Genomic DNA, 15,708 nt, shown 5'->3' on the forward strand with positions numbered 1-15,708 from the left:
CTTAAAATGGATAGTATCTTCATAGTTATTATTAGAATTATTATTATTAGAAATTGAAGTTGTTTTTTATTCAATTGATTAATTTATGTTTTTGAGACTTTTATTCATAATAAATATTTAAGCGTTTTCTATTTTCCTGAATGTCTGATCAAATGAAGTAGATGAGCGTATGTTATATTTAGGAGTTTAAATTTGGATTTATGAAAGTTGTTTTTCTTTTGATAAATTGCTCTAACAAAACCGGCAAAACAAATGGACGAGAGAAGAGGCTGACTCATATTTTGTAAGCTCGCATGAGAGTTGTTCATTATGTAAGTTATAGACTGCTGAATTGCTAAACAAAAGCACAATTCATGGTTCTTTTGCGCAATCTCATGTTTTTGCCCTAAAGGCAACACAAACATAAAACATAAAGGCTTAACTCAGAAAAACACAACGAAATGGGCAAAAATATGCCCAATCAATATAGACATATGATAATCAAAAGAAAATAAAGGAATTTGGTGTACTCTTTTGGTTGTCTTAATAAATAACAGATCAATGTAAAATGGCTTGCTTCGTCGATAGTTTAAGCCTTTCTGGGACGAGAAGCTTATATTAATTGAGCAACAATTGCATTGTTTACCTTTTTAATTTGGCTTTTATAAGGGGCAATGATTATTAGACACAAGTTAGAGTTCAAAGCTTGACAAAGGTACACAGTTAAAGCAAATATTGGTTGATCGATTAATAGATTGGATTAATAGTGTTTGTCAAGCATTAAACATAACTTTATATATTGTAGATGCAGTTTCGATTAGTAGAGTTATGATATAAATTGTGTTGTTAAATGAAATACAGCGTATTAGGTTTTGGTTTTATTGCTAATTCACACAGACACACAAAAGTTGACATTTTTACAAAATACACAAAATGTATAAATACAGCCACAAGAACTTTGAATAAATACGAGTTATATTATATAGTTGATGTTGTTGTTATTTGTTTTAGAGACACGGCTTGGATAGTTAGGAGCGTAGTTAGAGCGCTTCTAGACAAGTAGATGTATGTAGATATAGTTGATAAAGTAGAGATAGGAGGCATGCAGTGTTACAAAACTTCGCACTCTGACGCATCGAGATCGTACAGAAGTTTATATGTATAAATATATATATATATATTTTATATATATAAATATATATATTTATTAAAAATTAGATTGGTACACACATACACAGGACAAAAGTAAAAGAAACGAGTTTGGAAGTAAAAGGCACGTAAAAGGCTTTTCCCGCTCGAATATATTATTACTATTTTTAAATAATATTTTGCTTTCAATCCGATTCGATATGATAGAAATATTTGAACAATATACATACAATTGTAAGTCATTTCAATTGCAACGCAAATTATTAGAAAAACAGAAGTGAAATGAAAAGAGAAGAAGAACACTTACAACGAAATAGTTTTTGTTTTGTATTTCTTTAATGGGTTTTATAGATTATTTTTGTATAACTTCATTTAACTACTCGACGCGTTTTAGCTTAGATCTACAATTGTTCAACACTTAACAAAATTTACTTGCTTTTTTTGTCGTACTTAGCAATGCAACTGCAACTGCAACTATGGTTAAATAGTCTTATGAGTATACATCGAGTTTTTTCTGTTTCAAAAAAACATTTTGTTGCTGCAAACTAAGCGCGTTTGGCTTTAAATAAGGCAATTGATTTATATTTATTTCGCTTTTGCTATATTCGCTGAATTTGACCTATGCATTTATAGGAACATTCTGCCATCGTTTGCTAAGTATTCATTTATAAATATATTGAATATATGTATAGGTATATATATGTGTGTATATATGTTTAGCTACATACAATTTTGATGTCCACACGGGTGTGTGGCGAGCTCGCTAAATTATAAAATAAGCTTAGAGTCTGTTTCAGCTACATTAACTAATTTCATAAATAAGGCTGGCTTTTGCATAAATGGGGCCAGATCATTGACGCCATGTTTCGATGGCCAATGATCTTAGTCCTGCAGTATTTCCTATTCTTTTTGCTGCGTTGAATTTTGGAGGGATTCTCATTTGATTCCTCTGCAGGGCGCAGATTTTCATTACTTTTAATTTTAATTTTAATTTTTAATTTTTAGTTTTAATTTCTCAATATGTGTATATTTTTTGAAGCCCTGGAAGGGTATAAAAGCTTCGCAGTGCCCGAAGTAAATGTACTTAAATCCTCATATATATATATTCTCATCACTTTTGACTATTGTGCTCAACAAATGTTAGGGAAGTTCAGTTTCGCTAAATATTAATGTAGTATAAGCCTAGTTAATAGCTACCTATATAGACACTAAATCAAAATTGTGCATACGCGGATTGTTTTGAACATTTGTTGTAACGCGTTTGGCGTGTTATTAGCTGTTGGAATGGGAACTTGTGCTGTTGGTCCCACACTCTGTTCGAGATAGCCACATACACACACAGCCGCTGCGACCAAGTGGAAACACTTCTGTGTTGCCTTTTGTGGGCTCTTGAAAGTTTTGCTTAGTTTGTAAGTATGTCAAGTCAACTAAAAAAAGGTGTGGCTTAAACAAAGTACATAATCAAGCTGCAAAATAAGTCAAATGGAAAGAAACATCAGCAAATTTGAGCAGATGCTACATCGAATGAAAAGTGTTCTACACAGTTCTTTTCTTTTATATATTTTTTTCTTTTCGATTTTTCTAAGACATTTCAATAATATTTTCAAGTGCTGATGGCATTTAGTTAAAAATTAAAAAAATTCGCATTACGGCAATTAGCAAAACTTTCAATACAGCTTACAGTTGAAAGAGAAAATTTTTCACGAGCTGCGCAAACGCAACGCTACAGCGGAGTCAACGTTGCGTATGCGCAATGTGGCTGATATTGTTTTCAAGCAGCGGCGTATGTGTATGAGTTGAAATGTATATTTTTGTATTCAGAGTGTGTGGGTGTTTGAGTGTATGAGTGTTCATGGCGCCTAGAAGCAGTTACATATGTATAATCACAACATTTAATTTCAATAGCCTCGCTTTAACGGAAGTACATCGAGTAATTAATATAGATTGGGGTTTTCTTCACCTGAAAGCAGCAATTGGAAAACTGGAAGGCAATGTCTATAATCTAGCACTAACTATGAACAGTGAACTGGTTACTGGCTACTTGTTACTGGTTTTTGGTTTTTGTTTTTTGTTTTTTGGTTTCTTTTGCTTGAGTAGCTTGTGGGAAGTACTTGGTTGCTTGCATACACATTTACAATAACAATTCGTTTACAGTTGTTGCTTTTGCCTAAGACTAAGTTGTATGTATGTGTATATGTGTGTGTGTGTGTTTTTCAATGTGGAATGTGTCTTTAGTTGGTAGATAACAAGTTGCATTGTCTAATTTACATTTACAATAACAGTTTAGCTTTACGATACTCTTCAACAAGTTATTAGTTAGGCTTAGTGTGTTTGGGGTCGCGGAGCTCGGATGGGGTCTGCTCCGTGGTCTTATTGGGTATCGGTTGTTGTTGCTGTGGTTGCACGCTCGGGCAACTGCGACACGCTCTAACGACTGTCCTCGTTGTCACTCGAGCTGTTCTGCTGCTGGGCGTCGCGCTCCTCTAACAAACTGCGATTTAACTCCTGAATACGAGCAGACAAGGCCCGCCGACGAGGGGTGCCAAAGGATGGCAACGGCGGCGGCTCAATCAGCGTGTTTTTCTCGCCTGTCGGCGTGGTTCGAGTTCCGATTTTGGTAAGAAAGTTGGTTTAATGGTTAGAAACGTTTTGTTTAATGGCGACCAAAGTGCGTGGGCATATTTGTGTATATGTGAGTGTAAGTGTGAGTACGTGTGTGTGTGGCGAAAGATTTGGGTATTTTGGGTGACATCGAACGCGTTGAGATTTTGTTTTGTTTTTTTTTTTTGGTTTTTTGGTAAATTTGTTCAAGTTAACATTGTGTGAAAAAGTAGAAATAGAAGAGTAGAGAAAAGAACAAGTTGAAGGTATAAATTGAAGCTTAGTTGATTCTTCAAATTCAGTTTTACGGATAGACTTATTTTAGATTTTGGAATTGTGTGTTGTTGTTTTTTCCTTTTTTTTGTTTTATTGGTTGGTATACAAATTTGTTGTTGTTTATATTGTTTTTTTTTTTTCGTAATGTTAAATAACTCTATCCGAAGGCTTGACTTGCTTTAGCTAAGAACTACGATCGTCTAAGAAGATGAGTATATAATATGCATGTATATATGATTTATGTAATCAGCACTTGAAAATTTTCTAAAATGTACTTAAAAATTTTTGATTTTAGTTTATTTTTTAATATTTTTTTTTTTTTGTATATACTGTAATAAAGTTCGAAATGACAACTCTATATTGAACATTCAAATTTGCTATGTATATTGTGATAATAATAGTTTATGTAACTATGAAAATCAAGCTTAGCTTTTAATGGTTTCAATCGTTTGGGTGTACAAACGAACTCATAAACAATTTGGTTTCAGCGGCAAAAAACGAATTTATAATTAAAGCAAATTTTACGTTTAATGCAAACTTAAATTAACAATGCAACCAATTGTTGAGCATATGCAATAATACATTTTTAAAGGGGTTTCGGTGTAACAATATATTTGATATCTCTGAAAATATTATTTGCAAGTATTCAGAGTCCCAACTAAAAGGTTTCTAATAGAAATTATTTAATATCGATTGCCAATGGGAAGCCCGAGTTTATTTACAATCTAAGTGAATGTCTGAAAATTACCTTTTATATGGAAAAAACAGACCTGTGCATTGCGGTTGTATATACAAGGATTGATAATATAGATATATAGAGTTTATATATAGAAGTGATTCTTAAAGAGAAGTTATTTATAGGACTAAGTTGCTAAAGCTTGTGGTTTTAGCTGGATTGGCAATTGGCTAAGTCTTACGTAAGCGCTAGAGGCAAGTTTCAAGGACTACAACTTGTAAATAGTTGAGTTGGATTATGTTAGGTGATTAATTGCTGGATTGATTGCTTGATATGCGCTACGTATACGCAATGTTAGTCACCTGGAGCGCTTTGCACGTCAAGGGTTTGCCTGCCTATATTGGGAGTGCTTTGTCTTTTACCTTTCGGATGCACAACATTTGTTTGCTTGCCTAAAATTAGATACGAGGGCGGAATTGGACGTAAATATTAGGCGAATCCACAATAAAGAAATAGTAAATTGCCGACTTACAGGCGTGTGTGAGTGTATCTGTGTGTCCATGTGTTCGTGTGGCTGTGTGTGTGTCTGTGTCTGTGTGTAGGGTAAGTGCGCTTTTGAACTTTGTACAAGTAAAATCCCCACTAATTTCTTGTTTAAGCGCGCTAAGTACAAAAGCATTTGTCTAATTGACCATTGTAGCAATGCAACTGTGTATCTGTGAGTGTTGGTGTGTGTCTGTGTAAGTGTGTGTTTAGGGGCTTAGTTGTGTTGTCTTCAAAGCCGACAGCATTTAGCGTCCGCTTTGGTTTAACGCAGCTGCATTATTGAGCAGGTGTCAATTAAAGGCAAATGGCCTAAGGGCTACAGAAACTTAAAAGTAATTCAATTTGCTTAACAAGTTAACAATTGTATTCAAATACCATTAAGCTTACTTAGATTAACAATCAATTTATTGAATTGCCCGAAAATTTCTATCATCTTACGGCAGTCTATATTAACAATTTATTAAATCGACTATTTACACGCCTTCGTTTGACAGTTGAAAATGAAATAAATTGAAATCGAAATTGAAATTAAAATGAGAAGCTGACAAAAACCATGCAACAGGAAATAGACGTTTAAGTATATATATATATATATATATATATATATATATATAAATATATATATATATATATATATAAATATATAAATGATAAAAGCGACATAAAGTTAAGATAGAGCAGAGAACATAAAAGCTTAAATAGCAAAGCGAGGCATACAGCTACGTTGATAAGGCAACAGCTAAAAAGTTGTATATAACTTTGAATTGAGCAGGCAAATGTTTACTTAGAGAGCGAGAGAGAGAGCTAGAGAGAAAGTTTTCTGCTCGACTTACCTGTGTCGACAATCACATCGATGAGATCCATTGATTTGGCGAACGCATCTTTAAGATTGATATGATGGAAGGAGACAATGCTGCCCTCGCGCTTGGCACGGTCAAGTGCCTCGCGACGTTTGAGGGCCTTCTCGCGCCGCATCTGATTCTTATAAAATTCAGCAAAATTGTTAACGATGATGGGAATAGGCAAAGCGATTACCAGAACACCGCATATGCAACACACAGTACCAATAACCTTTCCCAGTGCAGTTGTGGGATAGATGTCCCCGTAGCCAACAGTTGTCATTGTAATACCCGCCCACCAAAATGTTTCCGGTATTGAAACGAATTTTGTATCCTTTTCATCCTTTTCGGCAAAATATGCCAGCGAAGAAAATATGAGAACGCCCATGGCCAGGAACAGCATTAGTAGACCGAGTTCCTTATATGAGTTACGCAGCGTAAAGCCTAACGACTGCAGGCCCGTTGAGTGACGGGCCAGCTTAAGGATTCGCAGGATGCGCATGATGCGGAATACTTGCACCACCCGGCGCACATCCTGGAACTGGTCCGTTGCATTCTTATTCGTTTCCAATAAAAATAACGAAACAAAGTATGGGAGTATTGCCAATAGATCGATTATGTTAAGGCCGCCCTTAAAGAACTTCCACTTGTCCGGTGAGGCGCTAAACCTAAGTATGTACTCTAGGGTAAACCACGTGATACACACGGCCTCAACCATTGCCAATTGCGGATTATCCTGTGGTGTACCATTGTCAATGTGTTGTAGTTGTGGTAGGGTGTTCAACGTCAGGGCTATGGTAGACAGGACTATGAATAGTATGGATATCACTGCGATAACCTGTGAACGGTAAAGAACAATCGAAACTTTGTCGAGACGATCATCAACAACAACATCACAACGATTATAAATGTATCTATTTTTTTAATTAATCAAACACACAGAGTTACAACAATTAGCGCTTGCTTCCATTTCTTTTTTTGGTTTTGTTTGGGATCACATATGTTTATCGTATATTGTATATCGTATATCGTATATCGTATATCGTATATACAATTTCCATTTGTTAAATTTCGTTTGGGAAAACTTTCGATGTTATAAATCAATTTGAAGCAAACATTCGGTTAGCTGAGCGCAAAACGTTTAGTTTTTCTGTATTTGGGAAGGGGAATCAAGAACTCGATCTGAGAACCGTTTAAAAGATGTTGTTGATCGTTGTATAATTGACAGAAGCCTGATGCCTGATGCCTGATCCTTTTTATTTTTCAGATGGGTACACGCATTGTTGGGTCTTTCTGTTGGGTCAACGTATTTCTCTATTAATGGTCTTATTCAAAGGCTGCTGTACTATATGTGAAGTATATCATTTGTAATCCTTCTTCCTTATCATACAAACAGAACAATAAACGCAAAATATTTAAATAACAGAAATAAACTGAGATATATATGTATATATACATATGTATATGTAAATATATATATATGTATAAAAATAAAAATAAACTCAGGTTGTTGTTGTGTTCAAATCAATAGAACTCTTCAATTCTTGGGGTTAGTAGTAGTTGGTGTAGATATTTCGAGAGACTAGTTATATCGGGTTAAATAAGAAGTTAAGTAACGTCTCTAAATGTGTCTCTCAAGTTGCTGTGATTGTGGGCGTGGCTTGTGGCTTTGTTTATCTGTGGGTGGGTGCGTGTCGTATATGATTGGATAGTGTCGTGGGTGTATTAGTGGCTGCACTGAGCTAGTTTCTCTAGGTGTCTGTGAATACTTGTGTATGTGTGTATAAGTTAACACATAACATTTAATATAGGGTATTTCATAAGTTTATAACCAACCCTCGCTATCGCGTGTTTCGTAAGTTAAGAAACAGCCCTCGCAATTGCGACACTGCATACTTTGTATCAGCGCGCTATAACTGCAATGGTCAGCGGCGGTAACCAGATACTTTTGTTTACTGCAAGAGTTTCCGTTATTGCCTAAGATTGCTGAGTCGGCTTGCCGACCATGACATTGTGGTGTGATGCGAGTTTTGGCTTAGCTTAAGTGAAATATTCTATGTAGCTAAAAATCAGTTTTGCATTGAAGTTTGAAGAATAAACCCGCACTACTCCGGCACACCGCCGTAATCAAATTGTTATATTTCTGATCATTGCTGAGCCACAAGGCCAGTTAATAGAAAAGGGGGTGAAGTCAAACCCTCCAACATAATCATCATAAGAAGATTATAATTACCCGATCAACGCTGGACCTGCCACCGACGCCTAGCTCATAGCTGGACCAGCAACTTATTGATTAAGACTATAAATACCCGATCAACGCTGGACCTGCCACCGACGCCTAGTTCATCGCTGGACCAGCAACATATTAATTGGCGCCCAACGTAAAAAAAAAAAAAAAAAAAAAAAAAAAAAAAAAAAATTTTTTTTTTTTTTTTGGAATTTAAATCATATTAAACAAGCTTGCAGAAAAATTACGATTTATCCTGTCATTCACAAGAATTTCATATTGCGATTGCCTGACAACGTCATAGCCGAATGCGATGGAAAAACCCACACACTGCAGAGTTGCACCGCTTCACCTGGAGCCACCTTTTGTCGTCTGGCATTAGAGAGTTCATGTGCCAAAGAGCTCCATGCAGGTGGCACGGCACACTGTGAAATCCAGCCGAGCAACCTGGAAATAATCACCCACGTAGATGATGGAATCATCATTCTTAACGACGGGTCCGCAAGGATCCAGGTGGATAACGGCACTGAAATCCAAGTACACGGCACGCATCTCATTACGTTCGGGGACCGAGTCGCGATCAACGGGACTCTGTTTTACAACCACAACAACGTACGCAATAGAGTCCCGGGCATTGCCAACTCTCCCTTGCTGAACATCACTGCCAGCCAAGATGTCCTCAGCCTCCCTTATCTTCATCGTTTAAATGAACGTAATTTGGAGGAGATACAGCAATTCAAGAAAGACGCCGGAACTGATCAAGCTTATCGTGTGGCATTCATCATTGGAGGTATATGCTGTGCTTTAATCTGCATTGGCCTCACCCTTTGGCGGTTCATCGACGCAAGGAAGTCTGCGAAGCAATTACGAGAAGTCGTCGCCGGAATTGGGTCGGCCGAGGGCGGCCTTACACTTGAAGGGGGAGTAGTTAACACATAACATTTAATATAGGGTATTTCATAAGTTTATAACCAACCCTCGCTATCGCGTGTTTCGTAAGTTAAGAAACAGCCCTCGCAATTGCGACACTGCATACTTTGTATCAGCGCGCTATAACTGCAATGGTCAGCGGCGGTAACCAGATACTTTTGTTTACTGCAAGAGTTTCCGTTATTGCCTAAGATTGCTGAGTCGGCTTGCCGACCATGACATTGTGGTGTGATGCGAGTTTTGGCTTAGCTTAAGTGAAATATTCTATGTAGCTAAAAATCAGTTTTGCATTGAAGTTTGAAGAATAAACCCGCACTACTCCGGCACACCGCCGTAATCAAATTGTTATATTTCTGATCATTGCTGAGCCACAAGGCCAGTTAATAGAAAAGGGGGTGAAGTCAAACCCTCCAACATAATCATCATAAGAAGATTATAATTACCCGATCAACGCTGGACCTGCCACCGACGCCTAGCTCATAGCTGGACCAGCAACTTATTGATTAAGACTATAAATACCCGATCAACGCTGGACCTGCCACCGACGCCTAGTTCATCGCTGGACCAGCAACATATTAATTTATATAATTGTATTTGTGTATTAGACGAAGGACATGACGTAGTACAGGAGTGTAAGACATTTACGCAATTACTAGCTACGCATTGAGAATAGAGACCTTTTTCTGATTGGCACTACTTATGGTTGGCACAGAGGAGGAGTGTCGGGGATGTGGTCTATGTTAAATAAGAGACGCTACCATCGGGTCTGCAGTCGACATTTGTATAATCAATTTTTCATAATAATGAATGGACAAAACGCTTTGTTCTACATTGTGTTGCTGTTCGTTTCGCTGTCTGTGTTTTGATTGTTGTTATTATTTTTTTTTAATCGGAATTGAAAATAACGATAAGTACAAACTGAGTAAATCGGAAATTACGATTACACATATTATGTATAATGGAGCTATAGTAGGTCAAATGAATCGTACGAACTAGCATTTTACAAAAAATCGAATGCATATAACTTTTCGAGCTAGAAATTACTAATACGTCTACTAATTATAAACGAATCAAAACAAATCAAATTATAAGTCAAACCATCAAATAATTGCAGTTATCCAAGCCAAGAATATATTTCTAATATACTTCTCGTCAAAAGTCAAATTTGCAATTATTTTGATGTAATCTATAAATGAATGCATAACAATAGGAAACTCATACAGAATTTGTTTGTTAAAAATTCATGTAATTTACTAAGAACTGCAAATTGCAAATTGTTTTGGATTTTTGTTTAAGGGTCTAAGGGGAGGCTGGGGTCTGCATACTGAAGTGGCCCAAAGCCAAAATGTTTTGACAGTAACAAGTGCATTTTGAATATCAATGCCAGCTGGAGCAGATCATAGGGATAGAGGGAGACAGAGAGAAAGATAGAAAGAAAGAGATAGAGAGAGAGCTAGAGTCAGAGGAATTCTGATTGCCACATTTGGGCACAATTCCTTAAGTTCAATCTGTGTTATATGTGTATAAATGCTTGTGTATATGTGTGTGTGTCGCTCGGTATGTGCACTGACAGTTGACTTGACAACAAAAGGCAGCTGGGGGCTGTGCCGCAAGTGCACCGGACACAATATTAAACATTGGAAAACCTTTTAAAGCGATTGAGAAAATTTCTTTTATGGTTTATTTAAGATTTGCCTTGTCTCAAAACGACAAACAAGGCTGCATGAGTGCGAATATATATATATATAAATATATATATATAGATATATATAAATATACATAATTATATATTTGAATATACATAGCTTGTATATACACATATGTATATATGCGAGTGTGTGTATGTGTGTGTGTGTGAGAATGTGTGTATGTGTGGCACAAATCAGTTTGTGTCCAGATCTACCATAGTAGGCCACTGTACGCAACCACGCATTTCTCTTTACTTTAGCCTCAAGGCGGGTATTACAAGTAAATGAATATAATTTTGCATGGCTCGAGGCGATTTCTTTTTCTGTTTTATTGGGGGGTGACTTTATATTTCTTGGCTGGGAATAAGGCTAGATAATTAATATTGAATTCGGTTTTGTAAAATGTAAATGATATGCTATAGTAAATTGTTAGATATACATATATATCAATATATTAGGAGAATCATACTTAGGGTTCGAGTAGAGGAAAACCATACAAGTAAGAAAACAAAAAAAATTATGAAATCAAATTCTAGTAAAATGAATATAAATAGAAAGAGAGAGAGATATCATAACAGATAATGAAGTCAAAGAAATATTGAACAAAAAACGTGCTTCATTTAGCATCTTTCAAGCGTTCGATAAGTTGAGTGGGAGAAATAGTACAAAGATATAAGTTTATATGTATGCTATTCTACATTTAAGAGAGTCAGAGTTGGGTAAAGAGAGAGAGAGAGACAAAGAGAGAGAGATAGAGACAGTGAGTGAAACGGATACCTGGTGTCATTATTTTATATACTTATGTACACTGTGGCCCCAGTCGGTTGCAATTTAAGTGGGGTTCGATCGACTATCAAACTTCGGGAAAGTTAATCAAATTTGAAATTAGGCTTTTACTTAGGCGGGGGTCATGTGGAGCGCGGGAAGTACTGGGTACAACTTACTACTTGATATGATTTGGAATGCATGATGTACAAAATTGTATAGTTTTACTTTTTACTTTGAACTCAATTGACGTTTTATATCTTTTGTTTAATTATATTTTTTGTCGATTGAATAGAATGCATTGGAGATGTTGAAAACAATAAGCTGATTGTACGTGTTCGGGTTGTGCGAATTTTGGAACTGCTACCACTGCTGCTCAGTCATGATTGAGGGGGATCTTTGAGGAGGTTGAAATGATGTCGCAATACGCATACTAAAGTTGAGCACAGCTTGGAGACGCCATACGGCTTATTTGCTATATACTGACTAAGTAGGTAGTAAAAATTTAATGAGGATATTGGATTTTCATTAAACAAAAAGCAAACAACTAGAAGCACAGCCCATGCTCATAAGGTGAGCTTTGAATAGATTCACAAAAGCTTTTGCCTTATTTAAAGGAAAAAACATAAACTGTCTAGAATCCATTGAAAGCAAATACAAATGGCTTGAATGAAAAGCGATTTTCAAAAGAAAAAGAAGCAGATAATATATTATGATACAGACGTAAATTTGAATTAACTTCCCTGTAGTCTTTGGTTAATCCACTTGAATTACAAAACAGGGCGAGTTTATAATACAAAAACACAAAGATAAACTGGGAAAATGTGGCAACAAAAATCCAGATAGTAGGAAGAAAATAAAACAAAAACAGACATACTCATCAGTAAATCTGTGGAAAATTGAATAAAGACATGCGGCAAGAAGTTAGGGAATAAATAAATATGTTCAAATATCATACGACTATATGCAAGACATTTCAGGTATGAAATATAGAACTATTTGCTATACAAGAAAATATATATACATATAAAAGTTATATAACTTGGGATGATCAAATGCATACACATTCAATTTGTGGATTTGTATTGGAAAGTGCGCATACGCCATGTTGGCATAAACTTTAAATTGTTTGTGTTTATGCAAAAAGTTGGTGTGTGTAAGTGTTTGTGTGCCTGTGTGTGTGTATGTGTATGTGTGTGTTTGTGCGCAGGTGCAAGGTTGTGAATTGTAATACAAAAATGAGCAAGGGCCAAAGTAACGCATCGTCTTGCACTACAAAACTAGCTGACTAAATATTTGACAAGGTTTGTTGCAATTGGTTCATTGGGTTTACGGTTGAGTGTGTTTCTGGTCGACATATTTGTGGTATTTTTTTGTTTTTTCAAGTTTTGTATTTGATTTCTAGTATTCTAGTATTTGTTGTGGGTTTCGAGGGGTGCACGAGTTGGTTCGCATACTTTGTTCGGCTTACTAAAAAACAAACAAAATTCGATACAAACTGGCTATAGAATTCAGTATAGCCGACTACGTCATTCTATACTAGGCATTCAAATGCAGCAAATTTGGTGGGTTAATATTTCAAGTTTGGGGTTATCTATTCGATATACGTTTTAAGATTTATCTGTAAAAACGAAAAGGGAATTGAAAAATAAAATTGCTTTAAAATTTCTGACTGAATGGCACAATATCGTTTTCTGTATGTCTATTTTTGTCTCTATTTATATTTGAATATTATTTAGGTTCAAGTTAATTGTTTTGGTGTGTGTAAGTGTGTGTGTTTATTTGTTTGTTTGCTTGTTTGTCTGTTTGTGTATATAGATAGTTACATGTGTGTGTATTTCAAGTTTGAAGTTGATTCGATTGGAGGTACTAAGTAGTAGTAGTTTAAGAAGCCAATATACCAATTGGTTACAACAGTCAATATCAAAGATAAGATACGTTAAAACACAACAATGAGTTAAGAAAATTTTCTGAATGCAATAGATAACAAGACATCAAATACGAGTATCGAGTACGAGTACGAGTACGATTATATATACGATAGATAGGATAGTATATATATATCGTGCCGCTAATAGGAACACAAAAGATAACACAAAAGGAGATACACAATAATACATCGAGTTGAATTTTGTTGAACAAATAATATATATATATATGTAAATTTGTTGTAAATTGGTTTTTGTTGGTAATTTTTTAGTATAAATGGCAAATGTTTGTCGTGTGAGCGCGTTTTCCTTGCCAACAGTATTAACGGGTATTTATTGTGTTGGTACATCGTTGATTGGTTAAACTGGACTGAACTCTTTCAACGCAGATAAAAACTGAGAGTATTTCGAAATACTACTCTTTTTTCTTTTTTACTGTCTTTTGTTTTGGTTCTCATATTTATCTTTTTCGTATAAAAAAGGATGTGTTTAGGCGGAGTATTAAAAAAAATAAAAACATACAAAAATAAAAATGTTGCTTATTTTTCTCTTCTGACTTCGTTAGTAGTTGAAGAAAAATTAAAATAAAAATATTTTAAGTACAACTGGCAAAGAGCTCTGGAAATTTTTCATTACCTTTGTAAAAATGACAAATCATAAGTTGTGTTAATTATTTTTTTGCCTAATTCTTTTTACAAAATTGTATTGGCTAATAATAATGTAAAATTAATTGGCTTTAATATCTTAAGCAGCAAAATTTGATAAACTTAATATGAGAAATTATGTAAAATACTTTTCTGATATTCGCAATATTTTCTTTTGTTTTATTTTAAGTTAACTTTTCAAATTTAAAAATAAAAATAGTTTTAGCTTTGCTTAGCCAATACAACATGTTGAAAATTCATACTAAGTATTTGGTTAGTTATAACAAAAAAATACATAATATAAATAAAAAGGAAATAAAAATCGAATGAAAAATTATTGGAGATGCGCCCAAATATGTTGTAATTATTTCCATTTTCGGCCATTGCTTAAGCTAAAGCTCACTGAAATTGAGATATTGGCAAATTATCGGCTGTTATTTACAAGCTGAAGCCAAACTGTGTGTGCGCTGAGATATATTTATAGATGTGTGGGTGGGTCATGATCAAGGTCGATTATGGTACAAGAGCGGGCGGGGCCGGGTCGTGGCGTCTGAGAGCACAGCAATTGCGAAACGTCATCGAGGGACGATTGAAGAGTTGCTGAGAGCTGTGCTGCCAGGCCAAAGCTTCTTATTCTTAGTTGGGGCTTTGATCTAACCTCTATGGAAAATGGAAATGTATTACAACACGACTTTAGCCGCTTCTCCCCAGAGTTCTTTCTCTTTACAATATTTTCGAGGATTTCTACAGCACACCTGCCGCCTGGTCATATCGCTTATTGCCCATTCCCAAACATTGTTACAAGGGGTTTCTTTCGTTTAGGAGTAAGATTGGAGATAAATAGAGAGAGATTACTTCACCATCATCATCAACAATTAAGAGATTAAAATATGTAATATATATAGAGTTTATAAGTTTGTATAAATTTATAAAAATATGTAAGTTGTTCATATATACTGTGTGTGATAAAAAAAACGGTTAGATTAGAAAACGATTAGTAAATAAATTTGGTTGTCTTTTCCATTTATTGCACTTGATGTGCGATTGCTAATTATGAAAATGATGTAAATGATGATGACAGATTCTAGCGACAAACGGGGTGTCGGTGTCACGGCGTCGCATGGTTAGTGACAGATAGATAGACTTAAGACTTAAGATTACGAAACAAAAATAATCAAATTAAATCTGTGTTTACTATAAGAACACTAAAAGGTGGGGGCAATCAACGGTTAAGTGTAACGCAAAATTATTTTAACAAATATAACACAAGGAGCGGCACTCCCTTGGATGTCAGACGCCAAACTCTTGAAAACATGACAAAGTAAGTTAGAAGGATCCTAAGCTGAATGGATATCCTGTACGAGTAGGCCCTGCAAGTTCTTTGTACTTTGTTAGCTGTCCTTGAATGTGACGCTGTATTTGGGCACAATACAAAAGCAATCGAATACACTGAGCGAACT

General features: G+C 35.4%; 1 protein-coding gene across 19 annotated transcripts in view; it reads right to left on the reverse strand.

Moving 5' to 3' along the window:
- Positions 1-15,708, reverse strand: part of LOC111597452 (potassium voltage-gated channel protein Shab) — a 58,450-nt gene that overhangs the window by 10,665 nt on the left and 32,077 nt on the right. For 10 of the 19 annotated variants that reach the window (XM_030226067.1, XM_030226064.1, XM_030226070.1 and 7 more), the window contains exons 4-5: positions 6,061-6,904; positions 5,044-5,133 (exon numbers count right to left, since the gene is read on the reverse strand). In XM_030226067.1, coding sequence (XP_030081927.1) covers positions 5,044-5,133; positions 6,061-6,904 — 934 coding nt within the window. Of the gene's footprint in view, positions 1-2,772; positions 3,717-5,043; positions 5,134-6,060; positions 6,905-15,708 lie in introns of those variants that run through there. The other 9 variants (XM_030226082.1, XM_030226071.1, XM_030226068.1 and 6 more) reach the window with 2 other exon arrangements.

This window comes from Drosophila hydei, unplaced genomic scaffold, assembly GCF_003285905.1.
Source record: "Drosophila hydei strain 15085-1641.00,03,60 unplaced genomic scaffold, DhydRS2 tig00000001-arrow-pilon, whole genome shotgun sequence".
Classification (NCBI taxonomy): Eukaryota; Metazoa; Arthropoda; class Insecta; order Diptera; family Drosophilidae; genus Drosophila; species Drosophila hydei.